The 15,825-nt window shown below is 39.9% G+C and overlaps 3 protein-coding genes across 3 annotated transcripts in view; 2 read left to right on the top strand and 1 right to left on the bottom strand.

Moving 5' to 3' along the window:
* Nucleotides 1-13,007, top strand: part of LOC140282297 (basement membrane-specific heparan sulfate proteoglycan core protein-like) — a 48,289-nt gene extending 35,282 nt beyond the window's left edge. Inside the window, exons 23-29 of the mRNA XM_072376883.1 lie at nt 6,671-6,937; nt 7,274-7,327; nt 8,775-8,957; nt 9,628-9,888; nt 11,528-11,833; nt 12,104-12,129; nt 12,891-13,007. Coding sequence (XP_072232984.1) covers nt 6,671-6,937; nt 7,274-7,327; nt 8,775-8,957; nt 9,628-9,888; nt 11,528-11,833; nt 12,104-12,129; nt 12,891-13,007 — 1,214 coding nt within the window. The remainder of the gene's footprint in view (nt 1-6,670; nt 6,938-7,273; nt 7,328-8,774; nt 8,958-9,627; nt 9,889-11,527; nt 11,834-12,103; nt 12,130-12,890) is intronic.
* LOC140282344 (uncharacterized) overlaps nt 1-15,825 on the bottom strand; it is a 112,304-nt gene that overhangs the window by 72,349 nt on the left and 24,130 nt on the right. The gene's annotated exons all lie outside the window — the stretch shown is intronic.
* Nucleotides 11,020-13,059, top strand: LOC140282298 (uncharacterized). The gene is made up of 4 exons (XM_072376884.1): nt 11,020-11,104; nt 11,528-11,833; nt 12,104-12,376; nt 12,980-13,059. Exons 1-4 carry the CDS (start codon nt 11,020-11,022, stop codon nt 13,057-13,059), a joined length of 744 nt encoding a protein of 247 aa, XP_072232985.1.

The raw sequence follows: 15,825 nt of genomic DNA on the forward strand, positions 1-15,825 counted from the left end.
TTTGTTGTTACTATGTGCAACTAAGAGCTGGTTGAATGAAGGTGTAAGAGATGAAAGAGATCAGCAGAGCAGTGTAAAAGCCAGTTGCATGGGACTGGTGAGGAAGTAACTGTATTAGTGATGTTGTATTTAAAGTAGAGCATGCACCAACAGAAGAGCATGCAACAGGAAAAACAGCAGAAACGACTAAATGTTTTATAATTGTTAAATCTTTATATTTTTTATAAACCAGGATCAGACCTTTGCACATGAAAGAAGTTTATTTATTTCTGCTTTGGACAGGAAATGACTCAAACACCTGCTGTCAACTGCTACTCAAACCATAACCCAAAACCACTGAAGCTGTCTGAGCTCAGTGTAAAAAGGAAGGACTTAAAGGTGGGCTATAGTGGGCAGAAGTTTGAAAGCTTTAGTTCTCACGCACGTATTAGTTGTAACTTCTTCATACGTTTTGTTCGAGTGAAGCAGACGACTTTCTGATCGGCTGTGCAGCAGGGTTGGATGTGAGGATGGGGCACACTTTGCTCGGAGTGCTGGGCTTTTTCTGTAAGTACATCACTGCCTTTCTGTTGGCAGATTAAAGGAAATGTTTCTGAATAGAGAGAATTACAGTGAGTCTTTGGTTCATTGTGTTTCTGTGAGAGATTGAGGAGAGCAGACATGATTCTATGAAAAACTGTTGCTTTAGTTTAGAGGAGCAGAATGCAAGTTACATGTGGATTGTTTCATTTATGATTTAGCTATCATGGTAAACATCATTTCTTTAATATTTTCTGTACTTAATTCCTTTTTGTTCTTCTGTTGTTGACCCAGAGTGTTTTTCATCTGATTAACTTTAGATTATCTGTCAGGTTAACAAATCTAACCCCGTTTTAATCTTTATTGTAGTGCTCAGAACACCCATCGATGGATATGCTGAAGGTCAGACAAACTTCCCTCTCTGCTTTGGTCTCATATTTATATTCAGTAGCGTATTTATCTGCTAATTATCCTCTCGTTCATCTTTGTGACATTTTTCACTCTGTTATCGGGACTCTCACCAGATAAAAAAAGAAAAATCTAATAAAAAATAATAAATTAAACAAAAGTTTAGTAAATGCCTCATAAACTTTTTCAACAGAGTTTTCTGAAAGGAGGAACAAAATTCATCCAAAAACTGTTCCCTCATTTGGTGTTTTGATGTTATTGATTAGATCAGAGAGCTTTCTGACATGTGATCCAAAGTCTTCACTGGTGTTCAGTTTAGTTCTGAGCTGACGTCTGTGACAGTTTCAGAAGATGTTAAAATATCTTTGAACAAGCGGCTGCAGTACATGTTACACTGTGGTGTAGTATTACTTAGCACAGCAGCGTATTATGATGTAGCTGCTGCAGAACAGTTTTTATCAAATACTACCTGTACAGCTGACCTGGTATTTTGAATTCCTCTCATATATTAAACTGAGATTCTTTAGTTTGATGTGTATGATGACAAAAACAAACAGAATATAAACTGTGTGCATCAGTGTTTGTCACTGAGTCTGATACTATGGCTACAAGTCGACTTCTTCATGATATGAAACTCCTTCTGATTGGTTCAGAGCTGCAGATCTTCAGGTTATGAGGAGTTTATAACAGATGTTCTGGCTTCAGTCCAGTTGTTTGTCAGTGTATTTTGTACATTTTGACGTCTGTGAAAGGTTTAAGAGATGATTCACATCATGTTTTTTCTAACTTACAGAACTTAATGTCAAACCCACTCTGACAGCAGACAGTAACATCACACCAGCAGGGGGCAGTGTGACGCTGACCTGTTCTGCAGTCTTACATTATGAGTTCTTCTAATCGAGATCTTATCTAAGCTTAGTGCATCTAATACAATGTAACGCCTGTTTTTATATGTCAGTACAACATGATAAAATGAGCAGCTTAATGAACCCACTGAATAACCACAGTTGTGTTCACCTGTGAGAAGTTTGTATTTATTTATTTTGGGTTTTCTTTTTATGCATTCAACAGATCATCTTAACCATTCAGGTCCTAACTGGACATTTTATACTCAGCAGAGCAAAGTTAACAAATATCAGTTATAAAAGTCTTGAATCTGGAGCTTCTTTATTTTGTATATTGTCATGTGTGCTGGCTGCCACAGTATCTGATATCACCTGTAGGAGTTGTCCTGCCTGTGAGTGTCCAACACTACACATATAGATAAGTGGGAAACTAAAGACCAACATGAAGTGTTTTTAAGATGGTGGGACATCATGAGCCTCCAGGATAACTTGTTTTCCCCTTTAAGCTGATTTAACTGTTCTCAAACTCCTCTGTAGAAATACTGTCTCTGTTCTTTATATCTGAGAAGCAAACGCTGCTCTGACCCTGAGCTCTGTGTGCAGCAGAGTCTGTGATCTTTGTGAGGACACGTGGTGTGGTGGTTTGCACCGTCGCCTCACAGCAAGAGGGTTCCTGCTTTGAACCCCAGCTGGGGCCTTTCTGTGTGGAGTGTGAATGTTCTCCCTGTGTGTGTCTGGCTTCACTCTGGCTTCCTCCCATCATCCAAAAACATGCATGTTCTAAATTAACCCTACGAGTGAGTGTGAGCGTGCACGTTTGTTTGTTTCTGAGCAGGTATAGATGGATGGATGTTACTGGGACTCTAATGAGATAAATATGACATTTTTCTTTGAATAATTTAACAAAAATGAGTCTGATTATAAGTTCTTAAAGATACTAAAAACAGAGCAGCATTGAGTGCAGCTGAAGGTTTTCTGTGTCACCTGTCAGAGCTGCCAAAGTTAGAAATGAAGAATTCTGAATTAGAAATGTTACTTTTTCTGCATTTCTCATTCCTCCTCTAGGTTTAGTTTTGACTACTTGTTGTTTTATTTCAATAAACTTATTTTCTTATTGAACCTACTGTCTCTGCCTCCTCAGTTCTGAATCTGTGTCCTTGTTCAATTGCTCTTTTTTTTTTTGTATTTGCCTTTTTAGGTTTCTGTATCCTGGAGTGTAAGTCCCCAGGTGTCGTAGTCGTCCATTTTAGATTACCCACAAACCTCATAAACACCACTCTTTGTCACACATGTAAAAGCTTCTGTGTGACTGCATGATTCAATTTGATGTGTTGTGCAGACTTGTCTCCTTGCTGAAAGAAAAAAATGTTTTGTGTTAATTGACTCTAGTGACTCTGATCCTCATTAAGATTGAATTTCCTTGACAGTCATATCTGTCTGTCATGGTTGTTGGATTTTTGTATATTAGTTACTTCCTGTTTTATTTTGGTAAACCTGCACCTTTGTTCATTTCTGTCAGCTTTCTGCTGCTTGTGTCACGCCTGGTTTCTTCAGTTCATTGCCTTTCCTGCCTCATTTTGTAGCCACACCTCTAAATATCCTCCTGGTTTTCCTTTTTTGAATCATCTACATCACCTGTCCTCGTCTCCTGAGACTGCATTTGAACACTGTCTGTATAAGAATATAACATAGGAGTACATTTTGGGGAGGAGGACAGTGTGGATATACTGTATGGAACAGTGAAACAATGGCAGGAACACAAGTCCACAACTTGGCAGACATGTAGGAAAAGGCCTCAGAGCTGGCTGAATACAGTGAAGGTGTCTGGGACAGAGAGAAGAGGTCAGCAGAGCAGTGTGAGAGCCAGATGCATGGGGGTGGTGAGGAAGTAACTGTATAAATGATGTCATATTTAAGGTAGAGCATGCACCAACAGAAGAGCATGCAACAGGAAAAACAGCAGAAAGGACAAAATGTTTTATGCAAACCTCAATGGCAGAACTGCAAAAATGAACATGTTTCCACACAAAACTTTCCTTATCCACATTTACTGCTATGCTTGTTAAATCTTTATATTTTTATAAACCAGGATCAGACCTTTGCACATTAAAGAAGTTCATTTATTTCTGAATTGGACAGGAAATTACTCATCAAACGCCTGCTGTCAACTGCTACCCAAACCATAAACCAACCAAAACCACTGAGGCTGTCTGAGCTCAGTGTAAAAAGGAAGGAAGCAAAGGTGGGCTGTAGGGGGCAGAAGTTTGAAAGCTTTAGTTCTCACGCACGTATTAGTTGTAACTTCTTCATACGTTTTGTTCGAGTGAAGCAGACGACTTTCTGATCGGCTGTGCAGCAGGGTTGGATGTGAGGATGGGGCACACTTTGCTCGGTGTGCTGGGCTTTTTCTGTAAGTACATCACTGCCTTTCTGTCGGCAGATTAAAGGAAATGTTTCTGAATAGAGAGAATTACAGTGAGTCTTTGGGTCATTGTGTTTCTGTGAGAGATTGAGGAGAGCAGACATGATTCTATGAAAAACTGTTGCTTTAGTTTAGAGGAGCAGAATGCAAGTTACATGTGGATTGTTTCATTTATGATTTAGTTATCATGGTAAACATCATTTCTTTAATATTTTCTGTACTTAATTCCTTTTTGTTCTTCTGTTGTTGACCCAGAGTGTTTTTCATCTGATTAACTTTAGATTATCTGTCAGGTTAACAAATCTAACCCAGTTTTAATCTTTATTGTAGTGCTCAGAACACCCATCGATGGATATGCTGAAGGTCAGACAAACTTCCCTCTCTGCTTTGGTCTCATATTTATATTCAGTACCGTATTTATCTGCTAATTATCCTCTCGTTTATCTTTGTCCAGATGTGGTATTTTTAACTCTGTTATAGGGACTCTCATTAGATAAGAAAAATAAATAAAACAAAAATGCATCGAATGAAAACACAAATTTGTAGCAGTTGAAGTAAATGCCTCGTAAACAGTTTCATTCTGACGTCTGTGAAAGGTTTAAGAGACGATTCCCATCATGTTTTTTCTAACTTACAGAACTTAAAGTCAAACCCAATCTGACAGCAGACAGTAACATCATACCAGCAGGGGGCAGTGTGACGCTGACCTGTTCTGTGAAGGATCCTGCAGACTTACATTATGAGCTCTGGAGACGTACCTCATCTGGATATCAGCTCATAAAATATGACATTGATGGAGTTTTCAGTGTCTCAGAGGGAGGCAAATACATCTGCAGAGGGTATAAAAGTGGGACTAACTCAGTCACATCTACGAGTGACACCGTCATCATTTATCAAACTGGTGAGTTCATAAATTTAATTTGGAATAAAACATCATGGAATCTGAGAACAGGAGAAAATCCATTTTGAACACATTATTAAAACTATATAATGAATAATTTAATCCCAGGATTTGACCTCATCTACATGAAGAAGAACAAGTTTTAGTTTGGTGTGTAAGAACAACAAGGTTACAGACACAACCAGTGGATAAAAGATTAAAGATCATTCAGCTGTGAAACTGCTGATGACAAACTCTGTTGGAAGGGGAAACAGCTTTCATTTTAACTCCAGATTGTTGCATCTGTTCTTGTTTCATTGTGACTTTGAGGTGTGTAAACTGAAGCTCCAGAAACTTTGCAGATGTTTTATTAGAAAATCAGCCTGCGGTTATGTCAAAATGTCCTTTAAAGTGCTGGAGTCACACACTTCAAGCTCTAAACACCTGATGAGTTCTCTCATTGTATAAATATTACAGCTGCTTTAATAATTTGCCATAAAGCAGAAGAACTGAAGCTGGAAACAGTCCTGTGTTTCTGTTTTATTTCTCAGCTCTTTTGTTTGTGTCCTAACTGTGTTTTTGGTGTCAATAGTTTCCAATAAGGCCACAGTGATCCTGCAGCCCAGTGGTCTTATTTATCTTGTATATTGTCATGTGTGCTGGCTGCCACAGTATCTGATATCACCTGTAGGAGTTGTCCTGCCTGTGAGTGTCCAACACTACACATATAGATAAGTGGGAAACTAAAGACCAACATGAAGTGTTTTTAAGATGGTGGGACATCATGAGCCTCCAGGATAACTTGTTTTTCCCTTTAAGTTGATTTAACTGCTCTCAAACTTCTCTGTAGAAATACTGTCTCTGTTCTTTATATCTGAAAAGCAAACGCTGCTCTGACCCTGAGCTCTGTGTGCAGCAGAGTCTGTGATCTTTGTGAGGACACGTGGTGTGGTGGTTTGCACCCCAGCTGGGGCCTTTCTGTGTGGAGTGTGAATGTTCTCCCTGTGTGTGTCTGGCTTCACTCTGGCTTCCTCCCATCATCCAAAAACATGCATGTTCTAAATTAACCCTACGAGTGAGTGTGAGCGTGCACGTTTGTTTGTTTCTGAGCAGGTACAGATGGATGTTACTGGGACTCTAATGGGATAAATTTGACATTTTTCTTTGAATAATTTAACAAAAACGACTTGGCTTTCTATTCACAGGATGGAGCGAAGGCTTCACTCTGAAAGTTTCATGTGAGTTAAACTGTCCTCAATTCGTTATGAAATATCATGTTTTGATGTGTTTTACTTATTTAGAAACATTTCTCCATCCAACACTGATCCAGCTGCTGGCAGGAAGCTCAGTGATGAACTGATTTATTTTAGTTTGAGAACAGAAAGAGGAGACAGCACGCAGTGAAGGGAAACATTTGAGGGAAATAAGTGGAAGAGGCAAAAATAACTGAAGGTTTTATTTGTGTGCAACTGCATTTATTTTTATGATTAGTTTATTGTTAACAAGAAATGTTTCAGTGTCCTTGTGATACAGCCTGTTAGTAATATTTAAACAAACTGAATCAAGTCACATTCTGATTAATTAATTTTTAAACAGCAAGTAAACCCAGAGCCACACTGAGAGCACCGATAACAACCATACCAGCAGGGGGCAGTGTAGCACTGAGCTGCTCTGTGGACGGCTCTGATGGATGGAGGTTTGACTGGTTCAGAGATGGGTCAGCCTATTCTGCAGCTCAGCCCAGAGGAAACAATGAAGCCATCACAGTCTCACAGGGAGGTCTGTACCACTGCAGAGGAGGAAGAGGAGGAGAACCAGGTTTCTACACAGAAGTCAGCAGGAAAGCCACCATTGAGGAAACTCGTGAGTTAATTCATTTGTTCTTATTGTTCATCAGCTTTAGAATTGAAACACTTCAACACTTGAACTTTATACTCTTTGTGCTGTTGTTAAACATAATGAAAAAGCACTGAACAGGATGGAAATAAGAACTGTAGAAATAACTGATCAGTAAGTCAGTAAATACTGAGAAATGTTGCTGCAAAAAGCAAATAAACTACAGTTATTTAAAGATTTATAAAGATTTATGAAATAAATACATAAATGAATTGTGTCAAATAACAGGAAACAGAATCATAGCATATTTCTGTGGGTTTTCTGTGTGTGTTGGTCTTCTAACTGTATATTTTATGTGAACAGTTTCCATTAAGGCCACAGTGATCCTGCAGCCCAGCTGGGCTCAGATATTCAGAGGTGAGACAGTCACTGCCAGATGTGAGATCCAGGGAGGTGGAGGAACTCAGTGGGAGTATGAATGGAGACCAGCCAGGTTAAATATACCTCCAACATCCAGTGAACACAGAGTTACTGACAGTGAAAAATACAGCTGCCGGGGCAGAAAGGACCAGTTTAATTTCACACAGTGGAGTGATGTCATCACTGTAAATGTATCATGTAAGTTGGACATCTTTCATCCATGTGAACACTGCGTATGTGTGAGAGTCATCAAAAAGCAAGAAACACTTCTTCTTCTAATAGTTATCTTCATGGCATTAAGTGAAGCTGTTACGTTTTTACTTTGATGACAAAAGAACTGAAAAGCAGCATTTTAACTGACTGTCTCTTATCCAAATGAAGTGATAATCCTAAAAAATGTCCTGTTCATTATTTTATGAGGGACAGAAAGAGCACTGGAAAGCTTTACCCAAGTAAAAGTACTTTTACTTCAAACATCACGATGAACAGATGCTGCTGAAGCAAGACAACACAGAGATGCAGCTCATAAACCAACATCCAAAGGTCTGAAACCAGACAAGAGCTGCACAGTTCATCAAAGCACTCACACAAAAGCCAACATTTCAGAGCAGTTACTGTTGAATTCTTTCTGTTTCCCTGAAAAACACCAGACAGCCGTAAACAAAAGGCAGATTAAGTCGTATTAAAATGTCATTTCCACCACATCAGATAAACAGAACATGAACTGAGCCAAATGAGGGTCTGAAGTGAGCAAAGAAAGGAAACATCTGTCAGACCAGCAGGTTCAGACAAACAGAACATGAACAACTTACTACCAAAACCCTGTGAGCCATCATCAGCAAAGCTGCTGGCTGCTGCCTCACAGAAACCTGAAATTCAGCATCTGCAGCTGACTTGGACGTGATTGTGCAGGTTGGATGTAGAGTTTCTGTAAAGTAGCTGTCTCCACTTCTTAAGCAGCACAGCTGAAGCTTGATAAAGAAGCTGTTTCCTTTCTTTGACTCGAAGGTGAATCAGTTCTTTAAATGCTGTCATTGATTTTCTGCATGTTCAACATCAGCTTCAGCTGAATCTGAGCATGATTCAGGTTCAGTTATGTCTGCATTTAGGTTTTCATTTCATTTACAGACAGAAATATAATCAGCTTTGTTACAGCAACAGTAGTTATCATCATCTGTTGCTTCCCTCTCTGAGTTTGTTCTGTTTAAGTAAGACAACAGGAGACATTTCTCCGTCCAACACTGATCCAGCCGCCACCAGGAAGTTCAGTAATGAACTGATTTGTTTCAGAAAAGAGGAGACAGCCCACAGTGAACTGTAGCATCTATTTGATGGATGTGGTTAAATGAGTCTGTGAATGTTTAAAAATGTGAATATTGTAACAAACTGAATCAGGTTTCTTACTGATGAATCACTTGTTCTCTCTGTCCTCTGAACTCAACAGCAAGTAAACCCAAAGCTACACTGAGAGCACCGAGAACAACCATACCAGCAGGGGGCAGTATAGCACTGAGCTGCTCTGTGGACGGCTCTGATGGATGGAGGTTTGACTGGTTCAGAGATGGGTCAGCCTATTCTGCAGCTCAGCCCGGAGGAAACAATGAAGCCATCACAGTCTCACAGGGAGGTCTGTACCACTGCAGAGGAAGAAGAGGAGGAGGAAGAGGAGGAGGAAGAGGAGAACCAGGTTTCTACACAGAAGTCAGTAGGAAAGTCCCCATTGAGGAAACTCGTGAGTTTATTCATTTGTTCTGAAATAAAACAAGAAACACTCTTTAAAGTCTTCATCTGTTTATCAGTCATGTAGAAAAGAGCATTTTGGTACCAACAACAAAAAGAACATTAATGAAACAATGATTATATGACAGTAACTCCTACTGATACCTCTGATGTTTTAGACTCTTCATGTTTTGTTCAGATTCAACACAAGAGTGGCAGAATCTGCTTTTCTCATTTATTACATCTGGATTTTCTTAATCTCTCATTGTTGATCTGCTTTAGAATTGAAACACTTCAACACTTGAACTTTATACTCTTTGTGCTGTTGTTAAACATAATGAAAAAGCACTGAACAGGATGGAAATAAGAACTGTAGAAATAACTGATCAGTAAGTCAGTAAATACTGAGAAATGTTGCTGCAAAAAGCAAACAAACTACAGTTATTTAAAGATTTATAAAGATTTATGAAATAAATACATAAATGAATTGTGTCAAATAACAGGAAACAGAATCATAGCATATTTCTGTTGGTTTTCTGTGTGTGTTGGTCTTCTAACTGTATATTTTATGTGAACAGTTTCCATTAAGGCCACAGTGATCCTGCAGCCCAGCTGGCCTCAGATATACAGAGGTGAGACAGTCACTGCCAGATGTGAGATCCAGGGAGGTGGAGGAACTCAGTGGGAGTATGAATGGAGACCAGCCAGGTTAAATATACCTCCAACATCCAGTGAACACAGGATCAGAGTCACTGACAGTGAAGAATACAGCTGCCGGGGCAGAAAGGACCAGTTTCATTTCACACAGTGGAGTGATGTCATCACTGTAACTGTATCATGTAAGTTAAAAATGTTTAATTTATTTGAACATTTTACATTTATATGTTGTCTTCATGGGGCTGCAGGGTGGTGTGGTGATTAGCACCGTCGGCATGGCATCTGCAGTCAGATCACTGATGTAATGTCACTTCTGACTATTCAGCCGTTCAAATGAAAATATCTTTGAACAAGCAGCTGCAGTACATGTTACACTGTGGTGTAGTATCACTTAGCACAGCAGCGTGTTATGATGTAGAGTTTTTATCAAATACCTGTACAGCTGACCTGGTATTTTGAATTCCTCTCATATATTAAACTGAGAGTCTTTAGTTTGATGTGTATGATGACAAAAACTAACAGAATATAAACTGTGTGCATCAGTGTTTGTCACTGAGTCTGATACTATGGCTACAAGTCGACTTCTTCATAATATGAAACTCCTTCTGATTGGTTCAGAGCTGCAGATCTTCAGGTTATGAGGAGTTTATAGCAGATGTTCTGACTTCAGTCCAGTTGTTTGTCAGTGTATTTTTAAGGAGGCCACACTCAGGCTAATAATAATAAATGGCTCCATCAGCTCTGCATCTAAATGCAGAAGAAGACTTTGGAGTTTGTTGAAGGAAACACTTGAGAATTATGTTTCTTCAGATGTGGAAACACTCACATGAGTCATATTTGAGGCAGCAACAAACGTCCTGCATGGTCATGAATTTCTGAGTTATGCAATACCTCCTGTAACCTGTAGGGGTGCTAGTTTGTAGAACATCCATATGGATTGTATCGAAGGTTAGGAGCAAACAACATGTGAGAACATATGGATTATAGGACTTGTTGGTCAGACAGTCACCAAAGACACAAGAGAAATGTCCAAAAGGAAACTAAACTAAACTGATTGTCTCAGTGCTGCAGGAGTCAAAGTGTCAGAGAATTAGATGAACAGCAGCTGATGATGTCTGTCTTAAAGGGGAAGTCTGGTATTTTTAAACCAAGACCTTATTTCCTACATGAAATACGTTCATCTACTCATCTTCCAGGAGCTCCTCATCTGTATACTCTGGCTCAAAACAGTAACAATGTCCATCTTACTCAAAGTCGTGGTCAAAATCTGTTAAATATTCTAACATGTTGAACAAAACTAGCAGCAGCAAATGATGTATGAAGTTAGCCGACCGTCTCAGAGCACGGAGTACACAAGCGCGCACATCGATGACGTCATCCAAGTAGAAAATAGCCTATGTAGAAAGCCCCCTGAGCCCACCTATTTCCTTGGAGGACAACAACATGGAAGCTAGATGCTAATATTTGCATTGGATCTCCAGTTATCTAAATATCTTCCGAAGGACGCCGGCTTTCACCAAACTGTTCTCAGAGAGTAGATGAACGTATTTCATGCCAGAAATAAGGTCTAGGTTTAAAAATACCGGAGTTCCCCTTCAACTCCGTGTCTGGAGTTATGTATCACACACTCTGTCTGAAGGAGGGTTTGATGTTAATCACTGAAGACATTTGTCATTTCTTAAAGAGATACTGTAAACTGAGTGAAATTATTTTCACAGAATTTCACTGAGTTTCTCATCAGTCCTGCATGTAAATGATGAATTTAAAGCTTTTTAATCCAGGGTTACAGACTTCTTTTCTATCTGTTCTTTCTCTCTCCAGCAGCTGAACCCCGGCCTGTCCTCACTGTGTCTCCATCATGGCTGAGTCCTGGAGCCTCAGTAACTCTGAGCTGTCAGGTTGAACATCCGTCTGCAGGATGGAGGTTCTACTGGTATAAAGCTGCTCCTGATCGGTCTAAAAAGTCTTACAGCTATGAGCTGCTGCCTGAGAGCAACAACAGGACTGAACATGATTCCTACATCATTCATGGACAGACACACACAGCAGGATATGTGTGTAGAGCTGGGAGAGGAGACCCAGAGTATTACACTGATTACAGTGACTCAGAGTTTGTCTGGTCTGCAGGTCAGTTTGTTTCTGAAAGTGATGCTTTCACTTTAATTCAACTATTCTTTTATCAGAGACCTTCACGATGTTTAAAACCAATACTCATGTTGATGATAGCTACATTCCTAGTGATAGTTTTTAAGGTGGAAATCACAGTTTGATCAACTTGTTGAAATGTGTGCGCTGATCTTCAGAACTAAAGAACAAAATAAACCAAATTAATATCTGGAATGAAGCATTTGTTCTATTTCTCTGTGCTTTGGTGAAATCTCATCACATGTTTTTCAGATCTTCATCCAGCAGCGTCTCTCACAGTGAGTCCTGACAGAGTTCAACACTTCAGAGATGATCCTGTGTCACTGAACTGTGAAGGAAATTCTACTGAGTGGAGAGTGACGAGGATTAAAAAAACAAGAGACGTGTCACACTGCTCTGAGTCAAACTGGGGGACAATGAATGGATCCTCATGTAACATAAAACCTTACTGGACTGGTAACGCTGTGTTCTGGTGTGAGTCTGGATCAGGAGAGTTCAGCAACGCAGTCAACATAACTTTGCAGAGTATGTTATGATAAATGTTCTTTTTCTTTCACCTTTTCTTGTATTTAAGCATCACATATCATTTACTATACCTGTACATGTCATATACATACAACAGGAACTGTCTTGGTGAGTATTTGTCTCTTGATCCTGCTGCATAGTTTGATCTTAAGGTTCACTGGAAAAATAATGAATTCTGTGTCTATTAATTTAGCTTAAATCCATTCTTAACTTAAGCGTTCCCAGGCCAGCCGAGAGACATAGTCTCTCCACCGTGTCCTGGGTCTTCCCCGGGGTCTCCTCCCAGTGGGACGGGCCCAGAACACCTCCCCAGGGAGGCGTCCAGGAGGCATCCTAACCAGATGCCACCTCATCTGGCTCCTCTCAATGCGGAGGAGCAGCGGTTCTACTCCGAGCCCCTCCCGGATGACTGAGCTTCTCACCCTATCTCTAAGGGAGGCCCAGACACCCTGCGGAGGAAACCCATTTCGGCCGCTTGTATTCACGATCTTGTTCTTTCGGTCACTTCCCACAGCTCGTGACCATAGGTGTGGGTAGGAATGTAGATTCACCGGTAAATCGAGAGCTTCGCCTTCTGGCTCAGCTCCTTCTTTACCACAACAGGCCGATGCAGAGCCCGCAACACTGCTGACGCCGCACCGATCCGCCTTTTAATCTCCCACTTCATTCGTCCCTCACTGTGAACAAGACCCCGAGATACTTGAACTCCTCCACTTGGGAAACCCGGAGAGAGCATTCCACCCTTTTCTGGCTGAGGAGGCTTTGGGTTTGGACTGGCGCCTCCAGACTGGGGTTTGGAGGCGCTGATTCTCATCCCAGCTGCTTCACATTCGGCTGCAAACCGCTCCAGTGAGAGCTGAAGGTCACGGTCCGACGACGCTAACAGAACCACATCATCTGCAAAGAGCAGAGACCCGATTCTGAGGTCGCCAAATCGGACCGAGTGTGGGGTCGAAACAGGACCCCCTCAGCGCCCTGCACCGAGAAATTCTGTCCATAAAAATTATGAACAGAATCGGTGACAAAGGGCAGCCCTAAAGAGATGAAGTTAGATTAAATTATGATTAAATAATGTCACAAAAACAAGTCAGATCTGAAACAAAGTAAAATTAGTTCTTCATTTAAATCATTTCTATTGCAGCTGAGAGCTCTTTTAGCTCCTGAAAGTGGAACCTATGTTAAAATGTTTCATTAGCATATAGATGAGTCCATATTAAATATGTCTCCACTCACTGTGGAGCCAACAAGTCACTTCCTGACTTCTAATCTGTGGCTGCAGCTAAACATCACATCAACAACTTCCACAGTAAACATTTTCAAAGAGAACACAGTCACAAACTGTATATTTATAATTATTTTGGTGAACTTTGGTTTGCTGTTGTCTTATTTTACAGGAGAGCTTGAAATGTTAATGTCAGCTTTCACGGTTCAGAACAACTACTGTGGGATTTATGACGCTGTAGACAGAGTTATATCTTTGTTAAAAGGTGGTAACACACATACAATTTGTAAATACACAAGATCAAGTTTCAGCCAGTTTAACTGTGTGAGTCAGCTTTGTCTAAATGTCTGCAGCAGCTGATCTCTGACAGAAACTTAATGTTCTCTGACTGTTTTACAGGTAATGATGGTGTTATCCTGGTGAGCCCCGTCCATCCTGTAGCTGAGGGAGATTCTGTCAGTCTGAGCTGCAGACGGAGAGAACAAAATACACTTTCCAATGTGTTTTTCTATCACAATGACAAACTTCTTCAAAGTGACAGCAGAGGGGAGCTGAAGATCTCTGCAGTGTCACAGTCGGATGAAGGTTTCTACAAGTGTGAACATTCAGGGGAGGTTTCACCACAGAGCTGGATCTCAGTTAAAGGTGAGAGTTATTATTTTAATGATTTGTTTTCTATCATCTGACATCTTCACAGTCTAAATGTGTTGTTCTACTAACCTGTTCATGTTTAAACATGATTTCAGTTTATGTCAGATGGTTAAGTGCATCAGTGCTGATTTATTAAATTACTCACAGCAGCTGCATCCAGACCTGAAGGCTCTTCATTTCCTGTGCTGATGGTCGTTGGACCAATTATTGGACTCATATTCATTGTTCTCCTGCTCCTGCTGTGTCTCTACAGACGATCCAAAGGTGAGACCTTTTTCTTCTGATATTAGATGTTTCATTCTTTCATTATTGAAGGACATCGATGCCTCATGAGGACATAAATTAGAACAGCAGGACAACAACATACAACTCAAAACCATGTAACAGCAAATGTCTTTTTATTCTTTGTGAAAAAGGTTCTGCTACTTTGCAGACAGCCAACCAGGATGAAACTCAGCATCAGGTTTACTCCTCTCTCCTCCATGGTCAGACTTTCAGCTTCTTCTGAAACTCAGTTTCTAACCACATGATGACAGAATATTTTCAGTGTTAATAATTAATTGTTTCAGGTCAGGAGGAAGGTGTTTACGCTAATGTTCCATCTATGATTCAGCTCAAAGATCAGAATGAGAGGAGTGAGTACACAATATATGAAAAGTGATCATTCTCATCAATAATCTGCAGAGATAAAACAGAGGGTGTGTGCTTTTCCATATTTCCATATGTTCACGTTAACAGGAGAACATGATGATCAGGAGGATAGAAGAGGACGGCTCTGACTACTATAACATGAATCCAGATTCAACCACAGGTATCAAACCTCATTGAAAACTATTTATCTAATCTCTGTTTTTTCTCTGTATTTATTTATTAGACACAACAGCTCAATGCGTTTCGTTTGTTTAAATCTTATTAGATGATAAATGTAATGTATATCTGTTTCATTTAGAGAATTCACAAGGTTAACAGGTTTTTTGTGCACTGGGTTATGATTTATTTGAGCTAAAAATCTGCATTTGTCCACTTCCTCCTTTATTTGAAGTCCTAATTTATTTCAAACATTTCAAAATGTCACTGAAGAAAATTCAACATCAAGATAATTTGATCCCATAAATGTTTGCTCATGAATCAGAATGTCAGATAGACCCTGACATATAACTGATAATTGATTCTGTTTTCCAGCTGTTTGTTGTGATTTTGTTTCAGGTCCATAAGAGGAAATCATCGACCAAAGAAGAGAAGCACAGATGATAAACTGCACTCATGCTTCGGCAGCAGAGCTCCATAAATTCAGCAGCCACTTCATCAGGTGCATCTGTTAAATCTGATCACATCTGCAGAGACGTGTTCATTTAACTCTTTATTTAAGTTAAGTTTAATTAGAATGAATAGTGATGAGAGAACGTTATATCTTTGTGTTAATGAATGTGTATCTTTTGTGATTATTTTGCTACTTCTGTCAGACTGTGCCGCTGTGATTGGATCACATTTTTCAGACCTGGCAGCTGGAGTCTTTGGATAGTTTATTGGTTTAATTGTCCTATTTTTTTAATGGCTGCACCTGTAAATCTTGTTC

This window comes from Leuresthes tenuis, unplaced genomic scaffold (genome assembly GCF_036924035.1).
Source record: "Leuresthes tenuis unplaced genomic scaffold, fLeuTen1.0.hap1 SCAF_22, whole genome shotgun sequence".
In the NCBI taxonomy this organism is placed as follows: Eukaryota; Metazoa; Chordata; class Actinopteri; order Atheriniformes; family Atherinopsidae; genus Leuresthes; species Leuresthes tenuis.